Genomic DNA, 21,620 nt, shown 5'->3' on the forward strand with positions numbered 1-21,620 from the left:
CCGGAGACGAGTCTTTTCCTTCCCATCTCATGCGATGTGGGCCCATATGAGCTATTCTAAGAGCAGTACAGGCTGTGTCTCTCATTCTCTGGATGCTTGCTTATCGCTGCGAGACAAGTGCCTGGAAGCAATTCTCCAAGGGAAAACCTGTTGTTGTTCTGCTGTTTATTGTGGTGGCATCTGAGAGCCCCAGTTATGGTTCAGAGCCCCAATGTGCAGGGAATTGATTATGAGTTAGGCTCTGATGAAAGAGGGCAATTCCTCAGTGACAGGCTGAAGTCTGGCATTTTTCTCAAGTTTTATGGAAAAAAAATTAGCTTCTAAATGAATGACAGATCTGCTGGTATTTATGGCTAACGTGAGTGATATAATTTCTTCCAGCATTTTAGTTCAGAATCTGAGCAGCTGAAGGCTGCGCTCTTTGAAGAGGAGCTTGTAAGCCAGACTCTGAAAGTATTGCTACGTTTAGCCAGCACATCTGAGTGGCAGTTTCTGGCGTTTTTTAATGCTATGCCTCAGGTTTTAAAAAATACTAAGATAAAAACCTGGGTTGAAAAGGTTTGAAAGTCATCCTCAGGAAGAGAAAATTTCTCCATAAATTGGAAGGTCTAGTAAGAGTGAGTTTGCAGGGTAAGGAAGTTAGCAAAAGCCTTTGGAAGCCTAATCTTTGTTTTCAGCCAAGTGTGACCTTTTTCTGCTCCTCTATTTTATTTTATTAATCAGAAGAAGCTCCTTGGAAGTTACTGTAGCCCTACTTCAAAATCTTCTAAATCACTGCAGTTTTTTGCTTGTCTACCATGCTGAGAAGAAACTTAGTCTACAGGAAGCCCCATTAATTTCAAGGAACTATTCAGCTTTAGCAAGCTGATTAATTGAGAGTATTAGGTGAGAGTTTTTGCAAAATTAAAAGTGTCAAGTTATTACTAAATTTTACACTGATTTTACTGATTGACACATTTTTGACAACTGTTTTTTATTGCTGAGTGTTCATGTTGTTCCTTCTTTTGCTGCCTCCTATCCATTATAGAGGAATAATTTATTACCTTGCCAGTAGAAAACAATTAATGTTATTTCTTTCATCACTGCATGATAATGGAGTAACAAGTGATGTCTCAGACCTCAGGTTCTTACAAAGTTCTAGGGAGGAGAAGCAATATCATATATAGCAGAACTGGCATAGGAAATATCTCATTTGTTATCTACTACGGTGTGATTGAAATCTCCATGTAAGCTACTGTATTAGATATGCTTATACATTTCTCCCCCCCCCCCCCCAAAAAAAAAACAATTGCAGAATGCAGAAAAATACTGTTGCAAGTGAAGGCTACATAGTAATAAAACTTGTAGGCAGCACTGTACTTACCTGGTTGAGAGTCAGCTTTTTGTGATAAAGGCATCAGCATTTGTTTATTGTGTCCCTTATCAAATCCCAAAGCTAAATATTTGAGTTAGTCCTTCATGAAGATAACCAAGAAATGTTTGAGTGAGAATTAAGATGTTATGTATCATATTTCTTAGAACAGTATTTGATTGCTTTATCTTGAATCCGAGGAAGTGTCTTGCAGTTGTATATTCGATCTGTGTTCAGAGGAAGATCTCTTAAAAGCAAGTTTGTGTACTGAAAGTATTTGGAAAAGTTATAGCAGAAAGGGGAATCTGAATCTGAAGCCAATACAAAGAACCTTGAAGTATGTTAGAATCCATCATCAGACCCTGAGGTACTTTGGGGATCAGGCTCTTAGTCCTACAGGTAGCTAAGAGACTTGCTGTCTTTTCATAGAATCACTAGGGTTTGAAGGGACCTCTGGAGATCATCTAGTCCAGCCCCCCTGCTCAGCAGGGTCACCTAGAGCATGTTAGACAGGGTTGCATCCAGGCGGGCCTTGAATATCTCCAGAGAAGGAGACTCCACAACCTCTCTGGGCAACCGGTTCCAGTGCTCCATCACTCTCACAGGGAAGAAATTCCCCCTCACATTCAGGCGGAACTTCCTGTGCTTCAGTTTCTGCCCATTGCCTCTTGTCCTGTCACACGGGACAACTGAAAAGAGTTTGGCCTTGTCCCCTTGAAACCCTCCCTTCAGGTACTTATACATGTTGATAAGACACCCCCCCCCTCAGTCTTTTCTTCCCCAGGCTGAAGAGGCCCAGCTCTCACAGCTGTTCCTCATAGGGCAGGTGCTCCAGCCCTCTGATCATCTTCGTAGCCCTCTGCTGGACTCTCTCCAGTAGCTCCCTGTTCCTCTTTTCCTGGGGAGCCCAGAGCTGGACACAGTACTCGATGAGGCCTCCCCAGGGCTGAGTAGAGGGGCAGGCTCACCTCCCTCCACCTGCTGGCAACACTCTTTCCAGTGCACCCCAGGATACTGTCGGCCTTCTTGGCCACAAGGGCACATTGCTGGCTCATGGTCAACTTGTCATTCACTAGCACTCCCAGGTCCTTCTCTGCAGAGCTGCTCTCCAGCAGGCCAGCGCCAACCTGTACTGGTGCCTAGGGTTATTTTTCCCTAGGGGCAGGACTCTGCACTTGCCCTTGGTGAACCTCATGAGGTTCCTCTCCACCCAGCTCTCCAGCCTGTCCAGGTCTCTCTGGATGGCAGCACAGCCGTCTGGTGTGTCAGCCACTCCTCCCAGCTTGGTATCATCATCAGACTTGCTGAGGAGGCACTCTGCCCCCTCGTCCAGGTCGTTGATGAGTAAGTTGAACAGCATGGGACCCACTACTGAGCCCTGGGGGACGCCACCAGCCACAGGCCTCCAACTGGACTCTGTGCCACTGATGACAACCCTCTGAGCTCTGCCTTTCAGCCAGTTCTCAATCCACCTCACTGTCTACTTGTCTAACCCACACTTCTGAGCTTGTCTAGGAGGATGTTATGGGAGCCAGTGTCAGAAGCCTTGCTGAAGTCAACGTCCACTGCTCTCCCCTCATCTACCCAGCCAGTCATTCCATCATAGAAGGCGATCAGATTGGTTAAGCAACCAACGTAGGTGCTCAGATAGGGCTTCTGTATTCCTACAGACAGGAATTCTGTAATCACAGCCTAGCTGTGCTAAGGGAGTCCGTGGTCTGTTCTGTTATATGGTATAAAGTGTAGGTAGCACTACACTTCAGTGCATTCATTTCAAAATTGCATCCATGTATACAAGAATGGAATAAACTCCTCATACCTACCTCTCACTGAGTTTAACCATTAATGGTTTTGTTTCTGGACACGATGCCTTGAGTCTCCTATATACAAATACAATAACGCTTGAACGTGAGCAGAAACATGAAGACTCTTACTAAATAACAGAGATAGATGTAAGTAAGTGGATGATGCAACAAATGATTTTGGGATGCCACTGCAGTTGGAGGTCAGGAAGAAAGAAAAAAAAAGTATTGTTAGATGGGTGCAAAAGTTAAAATGGGTTAGTAGAAGCCTGTTGAAAATCTCATAATGTGAATCATGGTAAAATCATAGTGAAGCACACTGGGTAGTGATAAAAGGATGGAAAGCAAGCAAGAAACTTAGAGGGTAACAGCTACAACAATCCAGCAAGGGAAAGGAAGAGCAACAAGTAATTCCTGTAATAAATCCAATTAAGAATGAAACTACTATGTATTCAAAATAGCAGGTTTTTCCTTGCCAGGCAGTAATCATATAGCACGTAAACCTAAACATGAAAATCTGGAAATACCATTATGTAGGGAGGACTCCTGTGCAAAAGATAGTTTATAGCAGTCAGAAAAAAGGACAATCGCTTACTACTAAGAGCAAGATTTAACTATTGATATAAGAACGTAGGAACTCTTAATACTAGTGATAATGAACATTTTGGGTTCTTCAGGATCTTGCCTGTCTTACTGCATTTTTGGTCAAGTCAAATGCTAGAGGGAAGCAGAGTAGCTGTAACTTGCTGAATACATTAGTTGGAGAAAGGAAATTCTATTTCATGTCAAATAATTTTTTCAACTAATGCTTTTTCCCAGTATTTGGCCAGCTGCATACTTGAGCGAAAATACTGTTTGGGGAAAGATGGCAGAACTCACTGAATAATATATAATAACCTTGAATACGAAATATCTTCATTGCAGTGGGGATATGGAAATAACCTGAAGCTTTCATCCTCATCTACAGAAAATAATGCTTTTGAGTAAGCCTTTTAAATTCCAGGGAGCTCGAGAGTGTCAGATAAACATTTTGCCACTTCCTCCACCTCAAGACCCTGTGCTGCCTGGATGGTGTAGCCATGGCAGGAGAGCTGCCACTGGTGACAAACCAGACTGAGCTTTGTGCAGTGCCCCAGCGGGCAGGCTCCCGTGTGGTCAAGGGGTAGGTACACACCTTGCTGCTGACTCCACAGGTGTGTTTCAGGCCACCTTGCCCGGAGGATATAGGCTGGAAGAGAAACACTGCAGAGTTTAGCTGATCCCTCCTTTACTCTCACATTGGAGCCTTGTACAAAGAAAACAGAGCAGGCACCAAGCACTGTACTGTAGTGTAATGATTAAGATTTACAGAGTCAAAACATTCCTTAAGACTGCTCCAGTAGGATTGCATCAAAGAAATTTTGTCACACCTTCCATTCTAATGAGCAAAATAGATGAGTTCTTAGCAGATAATTTTTTTTTTTCCAATTTCAGTATTTACTGCAGGTCAAGCAGTTTCCTAATCTTTTTCCTTAAATTTTGTTATTAGTGAATCTGAGTCTTCTATGGTATGCTGGGGGAGGTTTGGCGTTAATAGAGCGACAGTGGAATAAGACCCCTTAAAACTTCATTGCTCGTGCAGTCAAAACTCTCTGGCCAAGTTGCCTATTTTACAGGCAGAGGTGATCTCGCCCTGTCTTAAACTGACCAGGCCTCATATGTATGCAGTTAATTCAGTGCCCAGTTTGACCTAATATGAAACATGGTGTATTAGCTGGGGGTAGTACTTGTCATTTAACGTATCTTTCAGTTGGCTTGAAGCATGGGCAGAGTGAGCTGGTGTCTGTTTCAGTGTGAACATTGCCTCTGCCTGAAAAATATTGTGCAAAACATTATGTGGAAGTCTTGCAAAGTGATCTTATGAAATCCTTATAAAGTGACAGTCTGTAATATAAAATCTCTGCTATTAGAGCTGCAGTTTGAGTAACTCAGATATATAACCAAGAACCCCCAATTCAAGTTCTCTTGTCCCTGATTTTCACAAAACACGTTTGGCTTTTGTTTAATACGTGCTGGCACTGGTGGATTCAGGCGGGTATTTTGATTACTGTTACATCATTCAGAAGAGGACTGCCTGCGTTTGTCGTGTTTATCAGAGTTGATTGTGAGTACTGTGATGATGTAGGCACTGAGAAATGTCAGGAGGAAAATTTTTGAGGAACTACCTTTAATTTATTAAGTGAGTTGTAGATCTTTGAAATTAATGGAATGTGGGTGCCAAATATTTTTTTTAGGCTTTGGTAGCCTAATCCTTGTATTACTAAAGATAGATATTTAAATGTGTGTGTATATAGAGTTCTGTATTTCATACATGCATATGTATGTGTTCTGTATATAATGTATATATGTGCATGTGTAAGATACATATGTATCTGTGTAGAGTTGTATAAGGTAGAAACCGTATGACTCCTAAGTTTCCAGGGTCATCCATATCTCTCATTACGCCTTCACCTTCCTGTCTCCCATAGAGTGAAATTTTCTTTTCAGGCACTGAGATTGCTTCTGTGGCATCTCAGGCTCACTCATGCTTCCCACCTGCTCCGTTAGCAGCTGAGCTGGATCTTTTCTGAGGGCTGTGCCAGAAGGCTCTAGCTGCAGTATTTCCTCATGTAAGAAAGGCACTCTAATTTGACAGCAGCAGACATGTAGGTAAGGAGATGCTTTCATTCCAAAGAGCCCTAATCCACTTTTTTCTTCCAATGGCTACAATGCCCTTCACCATTCTGCCCTTAAATTTTCCACTTTTGTCTAGAAATTGATACAAGTATGGCTGCTATAAAAAAAACAAACGAAAAAAACCCCTCTCATTAACCGGTATCCTATGAGCCATTGCTAGGAGTTAATAATAGAGCTTTTCATATTGGGAGGGAGTTATATACTGAACTTGAGTTTATGGAAAAGCACAAAAAAATGTGAAATCATCTAGGAAATGTTAGGAGTGTAGCAAGAGGAGGCTGGTTCTGATTTCAAAGAAGTGTGATTGAGAACTGAAATCAGATGGGTCTGTGCCCACATCATGCAAAATCTGGCCTGTTCTGTGGTGAGGTCAAAGGCACAACTAAAAACAGAAACCGAGGAAAGCTAGGCAGAACAAGTAGTTTCTCTGTAAATACGTAAGAATGGAGCAACTCCCAAAGGAGGCCAACGCTATGGGAAAAGTGGTCCAGACGGCATTGCTGCCTCATACCTTAATATAGTAAACTGGTAAAACTAAGTTTCCTGAGGAAGGAGGAGAGCTGGATTTACTTTCCTGAAAGCCTGTTTGCAATATCAAAGAAATCCCGCTGGTTCTGTTCTAACAGACCATCAAGATTCGGTGATCTGGTGGTGAAATTCAGCTGTTTGAGGTGTATTTCTCAGTGCTTCTGGGTGCTTCTCAGTGCTTCTATCCTGCACTTCCGCTGTTGACAGCTTTCTGCTGAAAGTTGTTCTCCTCCCACACGCTTCTGTCTTAAGTCTCTCCATGCCCAGGTGAATGTTTGCTATCGTATCATTGAGAGGTAATGGGAATTGATTAAAACACCCTATGTGTTGGATTTTAGGATTCTGCCAATCTCTTTCCTTTCAGTAAAGAAATTTACAATTCCGAAATCCATAAAAACTTCTAGGTTCTCACCTTATTTGAAACTGTTATCTATAATATATCTATATTTACATATTACATATATAATGTTTTAGAGCTGTTGCATAATATCTTGTTTTAGTTGAGATTTTCATACTGGTAAAATAAAAATGCATACCTTAATGTATTGCAGGCTTATCTTTTATTTGAAGAGATGTACAATGGCATGTAGAGGATACAGTCATTCCTCTAAAGAGCTTACTCCTCGACCCACAGACAGAAAATCTTTTTGTCAAATTTATATAGGCCTCTTTACATGCATCTTCCATGACATTATCACTTCCTAATGTTTTCAGTCATAACCTACTTGCTGATTTTCATACTCTAAACGGGAATGGTAAAATGGTAAGCCTCCTAGGAAAATGAGGGGTGTTTGAAAGAAGTCATGTATCACATATAGCTTCACTGTCTTCCTGTGGAAATGGCAATTGACTCTGCAAATGTAGACAACTTTCGTGCATTTGGAGTTTGATTACCGCCAGGTAGACATTCTCGCTGTCCCTCTTTGTCCCTCATGGAGCTATGCTGAGTTTTAATGATTCAGGGACCAGGCGGTTGGTTAATGCAGTTCATGTTGTCAGCCTCACGGGGCTCATTTGCCTACAGGCATGTCAGAAGGAACAAGTAATATAAGGGTATGTATAACAGTAGTTGGCAGTGTACTGAAAAGATGCTGAAGTTAACTTTAAATGAATAGCTTAGGACATCAGAAGTTAAGTTGCTGAGAAATAAGATGAATAGCTTGGATGGAACTTTGCGTTTCTGTAGTTAGTTTGTGCCTGGTACTTGAGCTAAATGAGATACGTGTACGTGGCCTGCAGTGTATACATCCCCCTGTGAACTCTTTGATCCTAGCACTGCCTTGTGCATATTCAGTATCTGGCACAGGCCACATCACCCTCATTTTTGTGCTGCTTTTTCTACCCGGTGGGAGGCAGTAAAGAAAACAGTTTTCAACTTAAAAGTGGAATTAATGGCATAGGATGTTGCAATGACCTAGTCTCCCTATGTTCAGAAATTTGAATTTAGTGGTTTTTTTCCCTTTTCTAAACCTTTAGAGAGAAGTGACCAGCCTATAGAGTGGTCACTGTAGAGTGATTGTTTTATTTTAGGTGGTGTTCTGGTGTTTGATTGTGTGTCTGTCACAAGCCTGACCCTATGTATGCTGTTTTATGCTGTCAAGGCTTTGTGAGAGAAGTATCCTTTGTTTTGGTGCGAATTTGGGGCTGGTTTATCTGTTAGTGACTATATTACAAGGTTGATATTAAGGCCTGGGAGGAGCAAGAGACACAAGCTGCTTCTGTCTCTTCATTCTGTTTTGTGGCTGTTGACTGAAAGTGGATATCCTTGATTTTGCTAATCTTCTTTCCTGATTTTGCTGCCGTAACAAATATTACGGGTTTTCTGAGTGCTTTGCACAAGTGCACAACAGATTGTGTTGCAAGGAAAACATAAGAAACAGCCACAAAAAGTCCTATAATCTCCCGTGATATTCTAGCGTGATCATCTGGTGAGATAGTCCAAGGAGCTGTATGGCTAAGTTGTTCCAAAAACAGATTTTTACTTAAGGAAGTACAGAGAGTCACAATTCTTACTGATTTAGCTATGGTTTATTTTGAGTTGGCTATTTCAGCTATGCTCTCTGAGAGAAGAAATGTTGGAGAATTTAAAGCTGTTGACAGGCAGAGTAGCAATGTTAGTGTGCAACCTTGCAGCTACCAAGTATAATATGATTTCTAGTTTGGATCAATTCCAGCTGTCAGACCTCGATTTACTAACCAGGTTGAGAAGCACATGCGTTTCCTTTTAGAAGGTCAGTATCATTTAAGGTTATTGAAAGTGAGGAAAACTGTTACACCTTTATAAGGAAAACATTGCCGTGGAATCTTTAGGAGCTGTACAGTTATGGTGAATAATAAACGTCTTGTACTTTGTGCAGTGCTCTGCTCAGTCTGCAAGAGAGAAAATAATGGAGGCCTCTCCTTTCTGCCTGCATGTTCAAATGAAGGAGAGTCAAAGCTGTTATGCCAGAGCTATGTGTCAGCTAATGTATTTCAGGAACTGTGCAATGATCATAATTACAAAAAAGTCCTTCAGAGAGTAATATGACTCATAGTTTATGTTCTCTTTAGTGTTGCTGTGGAAAAAGAGGTTAGTGCCAATGGTCATACAGTAATATTAATCTCTGATCTGAAAGAAAAATAAATAACAATCTCTAGCTTTTGGTTAACAAAGCAGATTTATTCCTAATTACAGCAATGCACCCTATTAAAAGGGAGTGCATCTTACTCCATGTAAGAAACACTAAAGATGACATCGATTATCAGTTCTCAATATGCGGTTAGAGTTCTTTATTTGAATTAGTGTGTACTTCAGACTCAGGCATGTGACTTGGAGGAGTGAGAAAGAAGGGAAAAATAGCATATCAATCAAAAAGAAGGCAGAAAATATAAGCCTCCACCAAAAGCTAATTAAAACTTCTTTATGCATACAGTCAAACTCAGCTTGGGGTTGATACTGATTCTAGAGCAGATTCTGAATCAAAGCCCTGGCAATAGTCAGTGTAAAATGCTAGAAAGTGGTTAACCCACTTTTTCCATTGTTTGGGAATGTGATGGTTGTGAATCAGAGTAGAAGATACTTCTGTGCTGAGTCAGCACCCCTCCAGGCTGCCTTGGCAGCTGTTTCTGATCAGTTGTTTAGTTGCCTAGGCAAAATCCTAAACAGGATGGGGGCCAAACATCTGCATACTTACTCTGCTCTGGTGGTGAGTGTTTTCTTTGCATGCAAGAGAGCAAGGCAACTGCCTGACATCATCTTCTTGACACCTAGAGTGAGCATGATTGGCTTAGCAGTTTACAACAAAACTTTTCTACTGCACACTTGGCTTTGTTGTTAGAAATTTGAGCTACATTTGCTTTGTTGTATGCAATTACACTAAAGACCCTAGAGTCAGAACTTAGCTTAAAATTTTGCTAATGATGCATCCTGCTTTTCTCCAGCAATGTTGTATCTGCAATGCTGACGGCAGTAAAACTTTTTATTCTGTTGATGAGCTAAGCAGGTTGGATTAGGGCGCTATACAGAGAGATCTCATGTCCTAGGTCTACATACACAGCTCTTACTGATCATTACAGAAGTTGTATGTACAGCTCAAAAACCTTATATGGCTCAGATTGTCCTTCGAGTCAGCGGAAGACTTTTCAGTGACTTTCAGGGTTGGACAGGTCCCTTGGTGAGTAGTTGGCACTCTAATAAATTGTCATTACTTCAGTAATTCTTCTGAGCTTAGCTTTCTTTAAAATCAATCACTCAGTCAGGTAACTCTTTGGCATTACAGCCTATAATGAAAAATGGCTTTCATTGCATCAGTGTAAAGGGCATACAGGTATATTTTAACCTCCAGTACCTTATCTTTTCCCCTTTCTTCTGTCTTTTTAATTATCAAACATATTTTAGTCAGGCCCATTTTAGTGCTTTCACTCTGCTTTCTAATTTGGCAGTAAGATGATACAGAAACCCTGTATCTTTGTAAGCCTTCTCACAAAAGAGTCTGCTCATGGATTAGCACGTAACGGTCAACAGGATGCTCCTTGCCCTTTTCTCCTAAAAGCGGACAGAAATGTCAGCAGTTTTTCTGGCACTGAAAATAGAAGTATCAGCAGCCACTGAGTGCTGCTAGTTTAAACATTTATACCATACGGACTTTATCACACCCTCTTTCTTTGTGCCAAACTCCTGTTGATCTCAGTGGAGGTCAAACTGAATCTGTGCAATAACTAACAGGTCCTGTCTTCTGAGGAATAATGATATGTATGCAGTTAACAGACAGACGCTATACCCTTTAAGTCATGTTTTAGTGTCAAGAAGTGTAAATATACAGTTTTAAAAAAAGTAATTATGTAGACAAACCTGTCACCACAAGAATGGAGCACCCATGCATACGCTTGACATCTGTCAGCTTGACAAGATCCAGGCACATGCTTCAGATATTTTGAAAGACTAGTGCTGCCACTGCCAGTCTTTCTGCTCCCTGAGGTGGTAAGAATTGCAACTTACATTTTTAGTTAGGACACAAAAGTGGAGGTAGGGAGTATAGAGGTTGAAGGGCAGCCCAGAAACCTGACTTTACTGAGTTTAGTTCTTACTCCAATCCAGAAGTTAGCACAAAAGTAGGCATTTGCAAGCTTGAGTAAACATTTTTATGTCTTACAAAGCATATTTTCTTATGTTTGTTAGAACTACAGGCTGGCTCATCCTTGTATATATGTAATTTTACAGGAGAAAAAGTTTAATTCTAGTTCTACAACTGATCCCTGTGTACACAGTGTGTCCTGAAGTAGTTATTTGAATTATTGTCATAGATGCTGAGTGCCTGCGTTGCCTATGGTTTTACTGGATAGCATTCTAATGCTCTTAAAACACTGAGCGTAAGATTCATTTCAGCATCTGTAAAACCGGATAAAGTGTGTCCAGGGATATTGTTTGAATTAAAGCTTACGAGGACAAACAAAGCAGGCATATCTGAAAGTGAAATGTAAACATGATGCTGGGTTCCCTGGTTAGCACTTCATGGCTACAGGAAGTTGACAGCTCTTACATAAAGGTTAAAACATACATGCTTTGGTCTGTCAGTTAAATTAAGTCTCCTAAAGACTATGTGGCACTCTAGAAGATGTGAGTTTATCTGTGTGAATAAACAGAATATACAATTCAATACAATTATGCTTTTAGGACTATTTAAAGTGTTAGATGCTGCAGTCCAATAAAAAATGCAAATGGAGCCAGCAGGTCTTGCAGACTGCCTATTACCTTCAGATGTGTTAAGAGACCTGATGAGTGCCTGGAAAGCAAAGTCTGAGACCTGGTGTTTGGATTTCCAAATAACAGCAGAGGATGAGAAAGAAAATGTAATAGATACAATGGGGACATGAACTGGAGTAATAAATGTTTGACCTTTAAATTTAATCTCTGCCAACTTCTAAAATCATTTCTTTCAAAGATTGACAGGATTGTGTTTTATGTTATATTTTTATTTGTCATTATTTGTAGTTAGTTACAAGTAAAAATGGTCAAAATCTATTGTTGTTAATATAAAATAAAAATAAAGCTGCACGAGTTATGCCATTTTTCTTATAAACAATATCTCTTATATGATACTACATAGTTAAGAGCTTAACTCTTAGTAGTACTTGCTTACACTAAGCTCTTACTGATTTCCAGTGTGATTTACTGGTTATAGGTATTACTCCTGCAGAGTAATGGCTGTTAATCACTTCCTAATGGTATTTTTGCTGTAGCTTTTATTTATTCCATAATTTCTGACTCTAAATACAACTTGAAAGATAAAATATTTTATCACAATATTAAGTATCAGTAGAATTATATATGTCTATGTTTATATATATATATCAAAAAAAAAAACCCTACTGCATAAACAAACAAGGATGCAAAGTAATCGTTGTTTGTTCTTCCCTTTCTTCCCTCCTCCTTACCTTTGTAAGTGACTGGAATGAACATTCACAGGGAACAAATTACTCTGTAACCTCTTATTTTCCATGAATTTTGAAAACTGACAAATGTGCAATTTTCAGAGCATGTAGGTGGTTTTGATGAAAGTCATTAGCAGAGAATGAAATCTTGTGGCTTTGCGGACTCGTCTTTATGTGAACTCATCCTTGCCATGAAGTTTAATCCATAGCACATTTTTTCCTTTAGATATGCCTAAATGAGCATTTTCACCCTTTTTAAAAAAAACTTTACATCCCTGTAACTATATAACTATTTTGTGTAGATATAGCTTCATATATGAAATAATCTGTAAAAAGACAAATTATGCTGCTTTCAAAATACTCTGAGATACAAAGTTGTGCAGGTGCAAAGTTTGATACTATGTTGCTACAAGGAGTAAGAATGAATGAATGAGTGTTATCTGAGTATGTACTTTTTAAGCTGGAAGTATAGATTTAATATTGTAGGCTGCTTAAACATTTCATAGCACTTCATACTTCCTTGAAACTGTCTCCATGTTTCTATCAAATTCCTTCTTTTTTTTTTTTTTTTTTTTTTTGCCAATTTCTGATCTATTAAAGGTACAGTAGCTGATTATGCATTCATGTCAGTAATATATCTCCATAACTCTGGTAATTACAAAAATCATCCTTCCAGTTCCATATAAACACAGTCATTTCTTCAAAGTGAATATGAAGAGACTACTGGCAAAATCTCACCCTCATTGAAGTCAGTGGGACCAACTTTTCAGTTTCACTCTCTAAATACTCTTCTTCTAAACTTACAGCATAACGCCCTGAACAAATAACACACACGTATGTATTTGCTGAATCTGTTAGTATACTGAGAGCTTAGCAAGGCAACCTAAATTAAACTGTTCACTTTGGTATTTCTACATTTAAATACAGAGCTACTCACAGTGCTATGAAATAGGGTGATAGGAAAAAAAAAAAGAGAACAGAAATCTTTGCTTTGTGACTACTTGCCATATATGTCTCTGACCTAACTCTAAGAAAGCCAGTATACCAGCTTGCTTCTACTAGACATGCCAGTCTCCTATGCCAGCTGACAACACCTCTAAGTTAAACACCACCAGTGAATTGGCCTAAAATACACAGTTGGAGTGGAGCATGTTGCAGCCCATGCCATTGACTTTGTTCACTCTGCATGCAATATGATGCAGTAAATTATCATTGCAGAGAAAACAATGGAAGAAACAGAATCACTGCTAACACATGTGGCAGAAATATACACCGACTATTCACTTAACTAAGCCGTGTGTATTTGCAACATAAAAGAAGGCTGAGATTTATTGTGCTGTTTGGTCTATCTGGAGAACAGCTGCTTGGGTTGTTTCTTCATCAGATTGTTCCATCTCACCACTGACGGGTTCATTTCTCTCCTCATACGCTTTGTGGCTAGAAACTTCTAGAGGCATCCCATACTCCTCATCATCTTCAACAATTGACAGCTCAATGTTGCTGTTTATCATGGCTTTCCCTTCCGTTCTGGCTTCTTTCTCCAAAGAATCGACTATTGCTTTGCTCTCTTCTAGAGACGTGGTAGGTGTCGCATCTGAATGCGTATCAGGGAATGACATTTCCTCTTCATTCTCAGCTTGCTCTTTGCTTGTAGTTTCTGCTGGTCTGTCCTCAGTTTCAGCAGTGCTTTCTCCTTCCGGGACTTTCTTTTCATTAAGTGTGAGGGGAGATGCTTTGAGAGATGAGCTCTTTGAAGAGGAGGACTTCTGATGATGTACAGTAAGGGATTTCCTAATCTTTTCTCTCCGTTCAGGTGAGACAATCTTTGTGCTGATTTTATTCATTTTCTTCTCAATGTTTTGGCGGGAAAATGCTTTCTTGAGGCTGTCTACCTTCTTGAGGCTGGACCTTTTGATTTTCTCAGCTCTTGATTCTTCTATTTTCTCCTCTGCGCTGTCATCCACATCACCTTCCTCATGAGGCATTTCATCATCTGAAGACAGCTCCACTGTATGCAAGGTTTCTTCCAGTGTTTTGTTCTCATCCACAGGCTCTTCTTTCCCTTCTGTAACACTGGGAATAGGCTCCTTTGCAAAAACACTGGCAGGGATCTCGTTTTCTTCCTGAAAGAATTGACAATATTTGAGTTTCATAGTTCACAGGACACAAATTTAATAAACAAAGCACAACCCTGAACAATTACTTTTCTTTTTTTAAACAATAAGATGAAGGATGCTGAACATTTCATGTTGTTTCAATATATTGAAGCAGTAACAAGCCACTCAAAGCCCACTGAACCATTATCTCGTACAGTTTAAGACTAATGAGCTGCCAACTGTGAGATTTCTCTTTCAGAGTGACTTGGAATGTATACAGAATGGAAAGTCTGTTCTTTGTCATTTAAATTAGATACAGTTATTTAAGAGTTTGGCTGTAAAGCTGTAAATTTATCCCCTGGGAGATGGGATGGTATTGTGTCTAAGGCATGGCTAAAGAGGTCTTATTACCCATCTCCTGTGTAGACCTAAAGAAGACAACCTCCCACAGCTTTCAGTTTCTCTAGCCAAAGGTTGGGATTATTAATTTCCCATAGAGATGCTGGGTACATGTGAGGGGTAGCTTAGATGGAGAATGCAGTTACACTTTTCTGAAAAGAGTGAAAATGCTATGTTGTTAAAACTGGATTATTGATACTAAGACTGAACTCTCAACTGGAAGTCAGTGAAGCTTTCTGGTTCACATCAGTCTTAGCGTGGTACAAAGCACAACCCAGAATTTTTACTTCTGTTTTATGTGATCATAGTAGTCTGAACATTACTTTGAGGAATTGAAGGAGCCATGTTTCACTAGATGCATGAGGATAAGATTTTGACACATGCTTCTCACTCCTTTCCTCTGCCCACTTCCTTTGGATGGCAGATGCCGTCACTGGAATGACTAGGTCTGTGGGGAGGATCTGAGTGAGACTAAGTGTCATCTGGAGCAAGGTTGGCCAAAAGCACCAGAGCTGGTGTGGGTGTGCTTTAAACATGGCTTGCAGTGCTCTATGCTACAGAGATAACTTCCATCCATGGCAGTGAGGATATTCTCTCTTCTCTGTGGGAAGACTACAGGTGCAATTTGGGAAAAATCTTTGTCGACGTTTGCTCTCCTGTAGATTTTGCTATTTGTAAGCTATGTAGTCCATGATGTTTATAGTGTGTGTGCTGGCTAGAGCACAGGAAAAAAAATCTTTTTGAATTGATAAATACTAAAAATATGGACAAGATAAATCTGTGGGACATCAAAGAAAATAAGATTATGACATATAAGCAGACTTTATACCATGTAGAGAATACTGGTAGTCACTTCCAGTTAAAAGGAAAATGATCACTTTTTAGAAAGAAATACAAGAAAGGACAGGAAAAAGAAATAATCCAGCAGGTGTCTGAAAACACAGCAAGCTGAACAGGGGAAAGAGCCATAGCTCATAATGAAGGATCTCTGACCACCGAGCACAGCAGCTTTGCAAGCCCCAGCAGGTGAGGCATGTCACTGCGAGTGCTCTGTTTGGCAGGAAGCTTGGCAGGTGTTTGCCCATACAAAAAGCATCAAAAAGCTCTGCCAACACGCTCTCCTGTTCCTTTCAGAGTTATTACTCGTGTCAGAACTGCATATTCTTATTACTTATTACTGTACTTATTACTGTACTTATTACTTATTTTATGACTTTTAGGCAGACCTAGTGTGTGTAATATCACTTAGTGTTCAGATTGGAAAGTTTTTGGTTTTGTTTCAGAATTTATCTTGAGATATGAGAAAGCAGTAAGTGCTGAGCAAAATGTTTGTAATAGTCTTACATCTGTCCCTGGTGGACCTATGCCTAACAGTTAAAGGTAAAAAATTAGCCACACTTGCTTCTAAGCTTATGCTCATTATTTTTAGGACTGAGCATACAGTTGGATTACTAAAGAGAACAGTGTCTTGGGTTAAACTTGCTGTCAGGACTGTGTAAGGATGTCTTCATGAATGAGCAGGTGACACCACATTGTACCTTGTACGTGGTTGTTTTAAAAATTAGTAAGGACTACTTTGCAGTGCATCCAGAACTCAAGGATATTCCTGTGGACAGACAGAAAAATTTTGTGCTAATGGGAATTAAGTGTGTTGCTGAATATCCCTCAAGGATATAAAATGAAATGTATCAAAAAATTAATGCCCGTATGTTTTTTGTATGCTTTTGCTTCTACGGTTTCTGTACACCTTCATGGACCAGCAGTCTCTGTCAGATACATCACACAGATGAAGCTTTCAAAACCCTGCACTGGCAGTGGAGGCAGTGGATGTTCGAGATGCTCTCTCTTCTGAGCATGAGCTCTTCTTCCTACACGTGTTAGGTATAAAGGCATCCTGCTGCAACTATTGGCAACAGTGACCAAAACAAAAAAAAAAAAAAAAAAAAAAACAAAAAAAACCAACAACAACAACAAAAAAGTTTTGCACCAGCACTGAGTGAAAATAGCTCTAAATGGAGTACAAATATTTGTATTTTCTCTCCACTGCAGTTAATGAAATGTGGTTTACGGGAATGGATGTAGTGTTAAATTATTCCTCAGAGCATGAGAACTCAGTATAAAACATAATTTGTCTTGTGTAGTCTTTCCATAATTAATCACATACAGCTTATATATTCCACATTCAGGTTTAAGTGCTTAAATAGAATAGAAAACTGTTTTAATGAACAGAGATAGATTGTAACTTTACAAGTATTTAATGTAGGAAAGTGGTGTCATATGCAATCACAAAGCAGTATGATCCAGAAACAGGCAAGTATGGCTTGTTTCAAGGTCAGTTTAGTGCTGTGTCTAAGGTATCCATGTCAAATTGGAAGTTTAACAGTTTGAAGTTAGAACTAGTAGTATTTGTGAAGCTGAGTGCCATCCAAGTGGCTTTGATCTGTTACTCTTGGGAACTTTTTATAGGTCATAATCTTGTATAAATCTTTCACTGTAAAGAAAGACAAGATCTGTAACAGTGTACTACAAAACTGAACAGCCCAAGTGAATAAGCAACTGCAAGTGCCTGTGGTGATGCTCACTGAGGTAATTAACTTACTTAGGACTGCTGAACCTCTGATGCTGCCTGAGGGAAGTTAGTGTGTTTTGGTTTGAATTTTCTACAGTACTACAAGTAGTAAGAGGCCACAGCCTTCAAGGAGGGGAGATGGCATTCTTCCATGCTTACAGAAGCTCATGCTCCTCCTTTGTAGGTGCTGTTAGATGCATAATAAGCATCTAAAACTTGCATTGCCCTATGAAAGAGAGATTTCTGTCAAAACAAGATACGTGCTTCTAAGAGCAGCTATAAGTCCATGTACTTTACTTCACCAAATACATGCTCTTCAGGTCCTGATTTCCCAAATGGGGAGGCAGAAGGCAAGGGAGCAGGCTGGGACTACAGGCAAGGGAAGGAGGTTTCTGCCTACCTCTGGCAGGCCCTGGGCAGACTGGGTTGCCGGGGCCTGTGGTGTGGTTTTGGCTGCATGGACCCGCTGAGTGCCCGCAGCACAGCTGGATCAAGTCCTGAGAGCCGTGTGAAATATTTTTGTCGTTAATCACTACAACAGTATTTTCCCTGGAAGGCTCCAGTAGGAAATTCAGTAGTTAGGATTACATGCTGATAATGCTGTTATCTACTTCCTTAACTTGCTCAGTTTTGATTTTGAGGGTGCTTTTTCAGAAGGTTGTTATGCTGACCTAAGCCACAAGATACAGGAAATTCCCATTTTGTTGTACCTGCCTCTTGCTTGCTCCATTTTTAGGATCATGTATTTACCTACAGTGGCATCTGGAAGGGGCTTCAGTATCACTGGACTTGACCCCAAGCTGCATTTCAAAATATTTACTGAAAAAATAGGTTTAGTTTTTTGGGTTTTTTTAATCTTGTATTTTGGTTCTGTAGCTAAAACAAAACCAACTCTCCCCAAACCTGGTCATGTGGTGAGAACAAAATAGAGGGGAACAATGCTAGAGCTTAATAAGGATTTGAAAAACGTCATTTCAGTGTTTTGTTAAATTGCTGTGTCACTTACAGCATTTGTAATAACTTTTGCATCCTCAAAGGCTTGTACACAGCACCATTAAAATATGTCACTAATTAAAGAAATATATGCAAAGAAGGAACAATGCAGAAAATCCAGGAAGGGAAGACTGAAGGTATTTTTATGGAAAATAAGTAAATAGCTGAGCTTCTCTAAATGTGGTTCATTCTCAGAGCACACGCTGAGGGAAAGCTGATCTCGGCGAGTCACAGCAGTTTCATAAAATGCAAAGCTCAAGCTCAGTCATGTGTTTTGGCTCTGCCCAGTGCTCCCATGAAATATTAGGAATTTTGAAATGCACAGTGAATGTAGAGTTGAATCAGTATTTTCACATTGAGTTGTTTTCTGCAGCTGGAGAAGTATGTCTTAATGAGAAACATGAGGTAAAGTTCAGGGGTAGTTCTGTAGAAAAGAAAAACTCATAAACTGAAGAGAAACCTCATGTGTCAAAATTTCTCTTTGTTTTTAAAGAAATTTGGCATCAAGATGGCTTCATAGCTACAGCTTCTCCTTCCTGGAGTTGTTTTTTGCAGGGCTCTTGCTCAGTGTGGTGCTAACTCTGGGCAGCCTTTTGCTCTTTCCTCTGTGCAGTGGCCTCATGGAGGCAGTAGCCTTGCCGGCTGCCAGGCCCTACCCTGTCCTGGTGCCAGGTCCCTCCACGCGCCCAGCGAGCTGTGCAGAGAGGGCATGCAGGCAGCACCTCTCCACAGGCCTCCCTGCGGGGAAACTCCCCTTTGACTCTTCTTTTCCACATATCCATGTTTCTCTTCAGCAGCGGGCCAGCAGTAGGAACAGTTAAAGTGCCCAGTATTGCTTTTCCTGAACCGAACCGGAGGGTTTCTCTTCTAAGCCCTGTATCTGCGTCAGCCTCGTGCTGTTACCTGTCTACCCTAGGGCAACATGCTTCTCTGTGACACAGGGGAAGGTGGTCAGCAATTGGGGTTAGGCTTAGCTCAGTTGGTTAGAACATAGTGCTAATAATGCCAAGGTTGTGGGTTCGATCCCCTGTGGGCCGCTCGCTTGAGGGTTGGACTAGATGATCTCCAGAAGTCCCTTCCAACCTTGCCAATTCTATGATATCCTCCTATGCAAGCTGAAAAAAAACCCAGACCCCTCCCCCCCCGTGCAGAGATCTCCTCATCTTCCTCCGCGAAGGGCTGTGTGGCTGCTGCGGGCTTGAGCTGCCCTTCTGCAAGAAGGAGCCCATGCTGTTTGCTGTGTTTGTGTGTACTGCAGGACCTGAAGTTAGGGGAGGGCCCAGGCTGAAGTCATAGGTTTAAATAGGTCTTAACTTCATAGAATTTCGTAGTTTCAGGAAACAAGCAAACCCAGCCCTCTCCTATTAGGATGCTGCTTTATCCTCCAAATCCTTCCTCGGAATTTTACTGTTATTTCTATGTAAAAATCACTACAAATCACTGCCACTAGGCAGTAATGCATTTCATTGACTGAGGCAACTTTAACCACCCAGCACATATACAGCTGTGTTTCATCCTTCTTCTATACATCAGATCTTAAAATACTAAACTTTGGTGCTTTTTTCTGAAGGGAGATGCTGTATTTTTTATATCCCATTCTAAGTCTTTAACTCTAATGTTTAGGGGTAGCAGAAGTGATATAAAATTGTCTTCACCCAGGTCAAGCTGGTGCACCCTGCCCCGGGAAGCATTTAAAATCTAGATCCTGATTTAGAGGCTGGAGCCAACTGTTGGATAATAGGTCCTAGGAGATGGCAACACTTTGAATCACAGGAACAGATCTTGCATTACCTGGACTTCCCAAGGTAATTTGTCTTCTAATTTATCCAGCTCCTGGAATAATTTCCACATTCCTTTTGGGGTGGAAACTACCGTGCTTTGCACAAGCTGTGACTCTTCCTCTCCTGGCTTTAGGAGAGTAATAATTTGGGGAGAACAATGTGTGGGGGGGGAGGGAGCTTCCTTTCTTGGGGGAAGTGCCGGGGAACTAACCAGCCCTGCCAAGTTTAAGCTGAGTGCTGGTTTTTGTTTTTTTTTTTCCCCCGAGGGAAAAACTACCAGGGCGTAGGGCAAACAACCAACACAGTTAACCCGAAAGCGACCAGTTTAACAAGACGGATTAGTGCCCCATCCAGGCTGGGGCTGCTCAAGCTCAGTGTTTTATTCCCCAAACGAGTGAGTTATGGAGGGGTTTTTGGTTGGTTAGTTTTTGAAGCCACGTCCCTGTGCGCAGTTAAGTCTCCGACCGCATCATGGCTTAAAAAGGGGAAAATATGCGGGCGGGCGGGCCGCGGCTCAGCAACGCTTGGGCCGGTGCCGGCGCTGCGCGGGCGGGCGGCGCTGCGCTGCGCTGCGCTGCGCGGCGCGCACTCACCTGGAAGATGAGCACCTTGAAGCGGTCGCGGCGCAGCAGCTGCGCGTGGTGCTGCTCCAGGCGGCGCACCTGCGCGCACTGCCGCTCCAGGCGGTCGCGCACGGCGCGCGTGTGCGCGCACACCTTGCGCGACTTCTCCAGCAGCTTCTCCACCGCCGCCCCCGTGGCGCCGTGGCTGCGACACAGCTTGCCCAGGTCGCCCTGGATGCCGCGCACCGCCCCCTCCAGCCCCCGCTGCCGCTGCTCCATCTGCCGCTGCTGCCCCTCCACCGCTTCCAGCATCGACACCAGCTTCTCCAGCAGCGCCAGCACCGTCACGGCGCTCACCGGGCCGCCCGCCGCCGCCGCCGCGCCCGCGGCTCCCACCGCGCCCGCCGCCTCCCCCATGGCTGCGCCCGCGGCTCCAGCCGCGCCCGCACCGCCGCTCTTAAGTGCTGCCCCGGCCCGGCCCCGGCCCCGGCCCCGCCCGGCCTGGCCCGGCCCGGCGGCCCCGGCTCCGCCCGCCCGGGCTGTCCCAGCGCCGCTCGCTTCTGCCGGTGGAGCGCTCTCTTCCTCCTTCCTTCTTTTCTTCCCCCTTCCTTCCCGTTTCCCCCCTCCTTTCCCCAGCGTGAGTTCCTTCGGGCCTTCCCTGCTGCCCATCCTCCTGCAGCGCAGGCATCATGATGCGCCGACGGGTCGCTTCCTCTGCAACTGAAGTTTTGCTGGAGGCTGGACAGGCTTCGAGCTCCGCAGCAGCCTGGCTGAACCACGGCACCTCGGCTGAGGGGCTGCGGAGCACAGTCGGGCCTTGCCTTGCACGATGCAAAACGTTGGGCTACATGTCGGTGTTTTTCCATCTGTGGCAAAGCCCCGCAGCGGGCCTTGTGCCATTTCTCCCCTGCCG

At 42.1% G+C, this 21,620-nt stretch overlaps 1 protein-coding gene and 1 long non-coding RNA gene across 2 annotated transcripts in view; one reads left to right on the forward strand and one right to left on the reverse strand.

Annotated features, from left to right (window-relative positions):
• Positions 1 to 21,620, forward strand: part of LOC134142412 (uncharacterized) — a 32,889-nt gene that overhangs the window by 7,871 nt on the left and 3,398 nt on the right. Inside the window, exon 3 of the long non-coding RNA XR_009958870.1 lies at positions 20,023 to 20,168. This is a non-coding gene — a long non-coding RNA (uncharacterized LOC134142412). The remainder of the gene's footprint in view (positions 1 to 20,022; positions 20,169 to 21,620) is intronic.
• Positions 9,035 to 21,124, reverse strand: CAVIN2 (caveolae associated protein 2). Its single transcript, XM_062579488.1, has 2 exons — positions 20,738 to 21,124; positions 9,035 to 14,429 (listed from the first exon to the last, which is right to left on the reverse strand). The coding sequence occupies exons 1-2, from the start codon at positions 21,122 to 21,124 to the stop codon at positions 13,635 to 13,637; spliced, it is 1,182 nt and encodes a 393-aa protein (XP_062435472.1). The 3' UTR covers positions 9,035 to 13,634.

This window comes from Rhea pennata, chromosome 6 (assembly GCF_028389875.1).
Source record: "Rhea pennata isolate bPtePen1 chromosome 6, bPtePen1.pri, whole genome shotgun sequence".
Taxonomy (NCBI): Eukaryota; Metazoa; Chordata; class Aves; order Rheiformes; family Rheidae; genus Rhea; species Rhea pennata.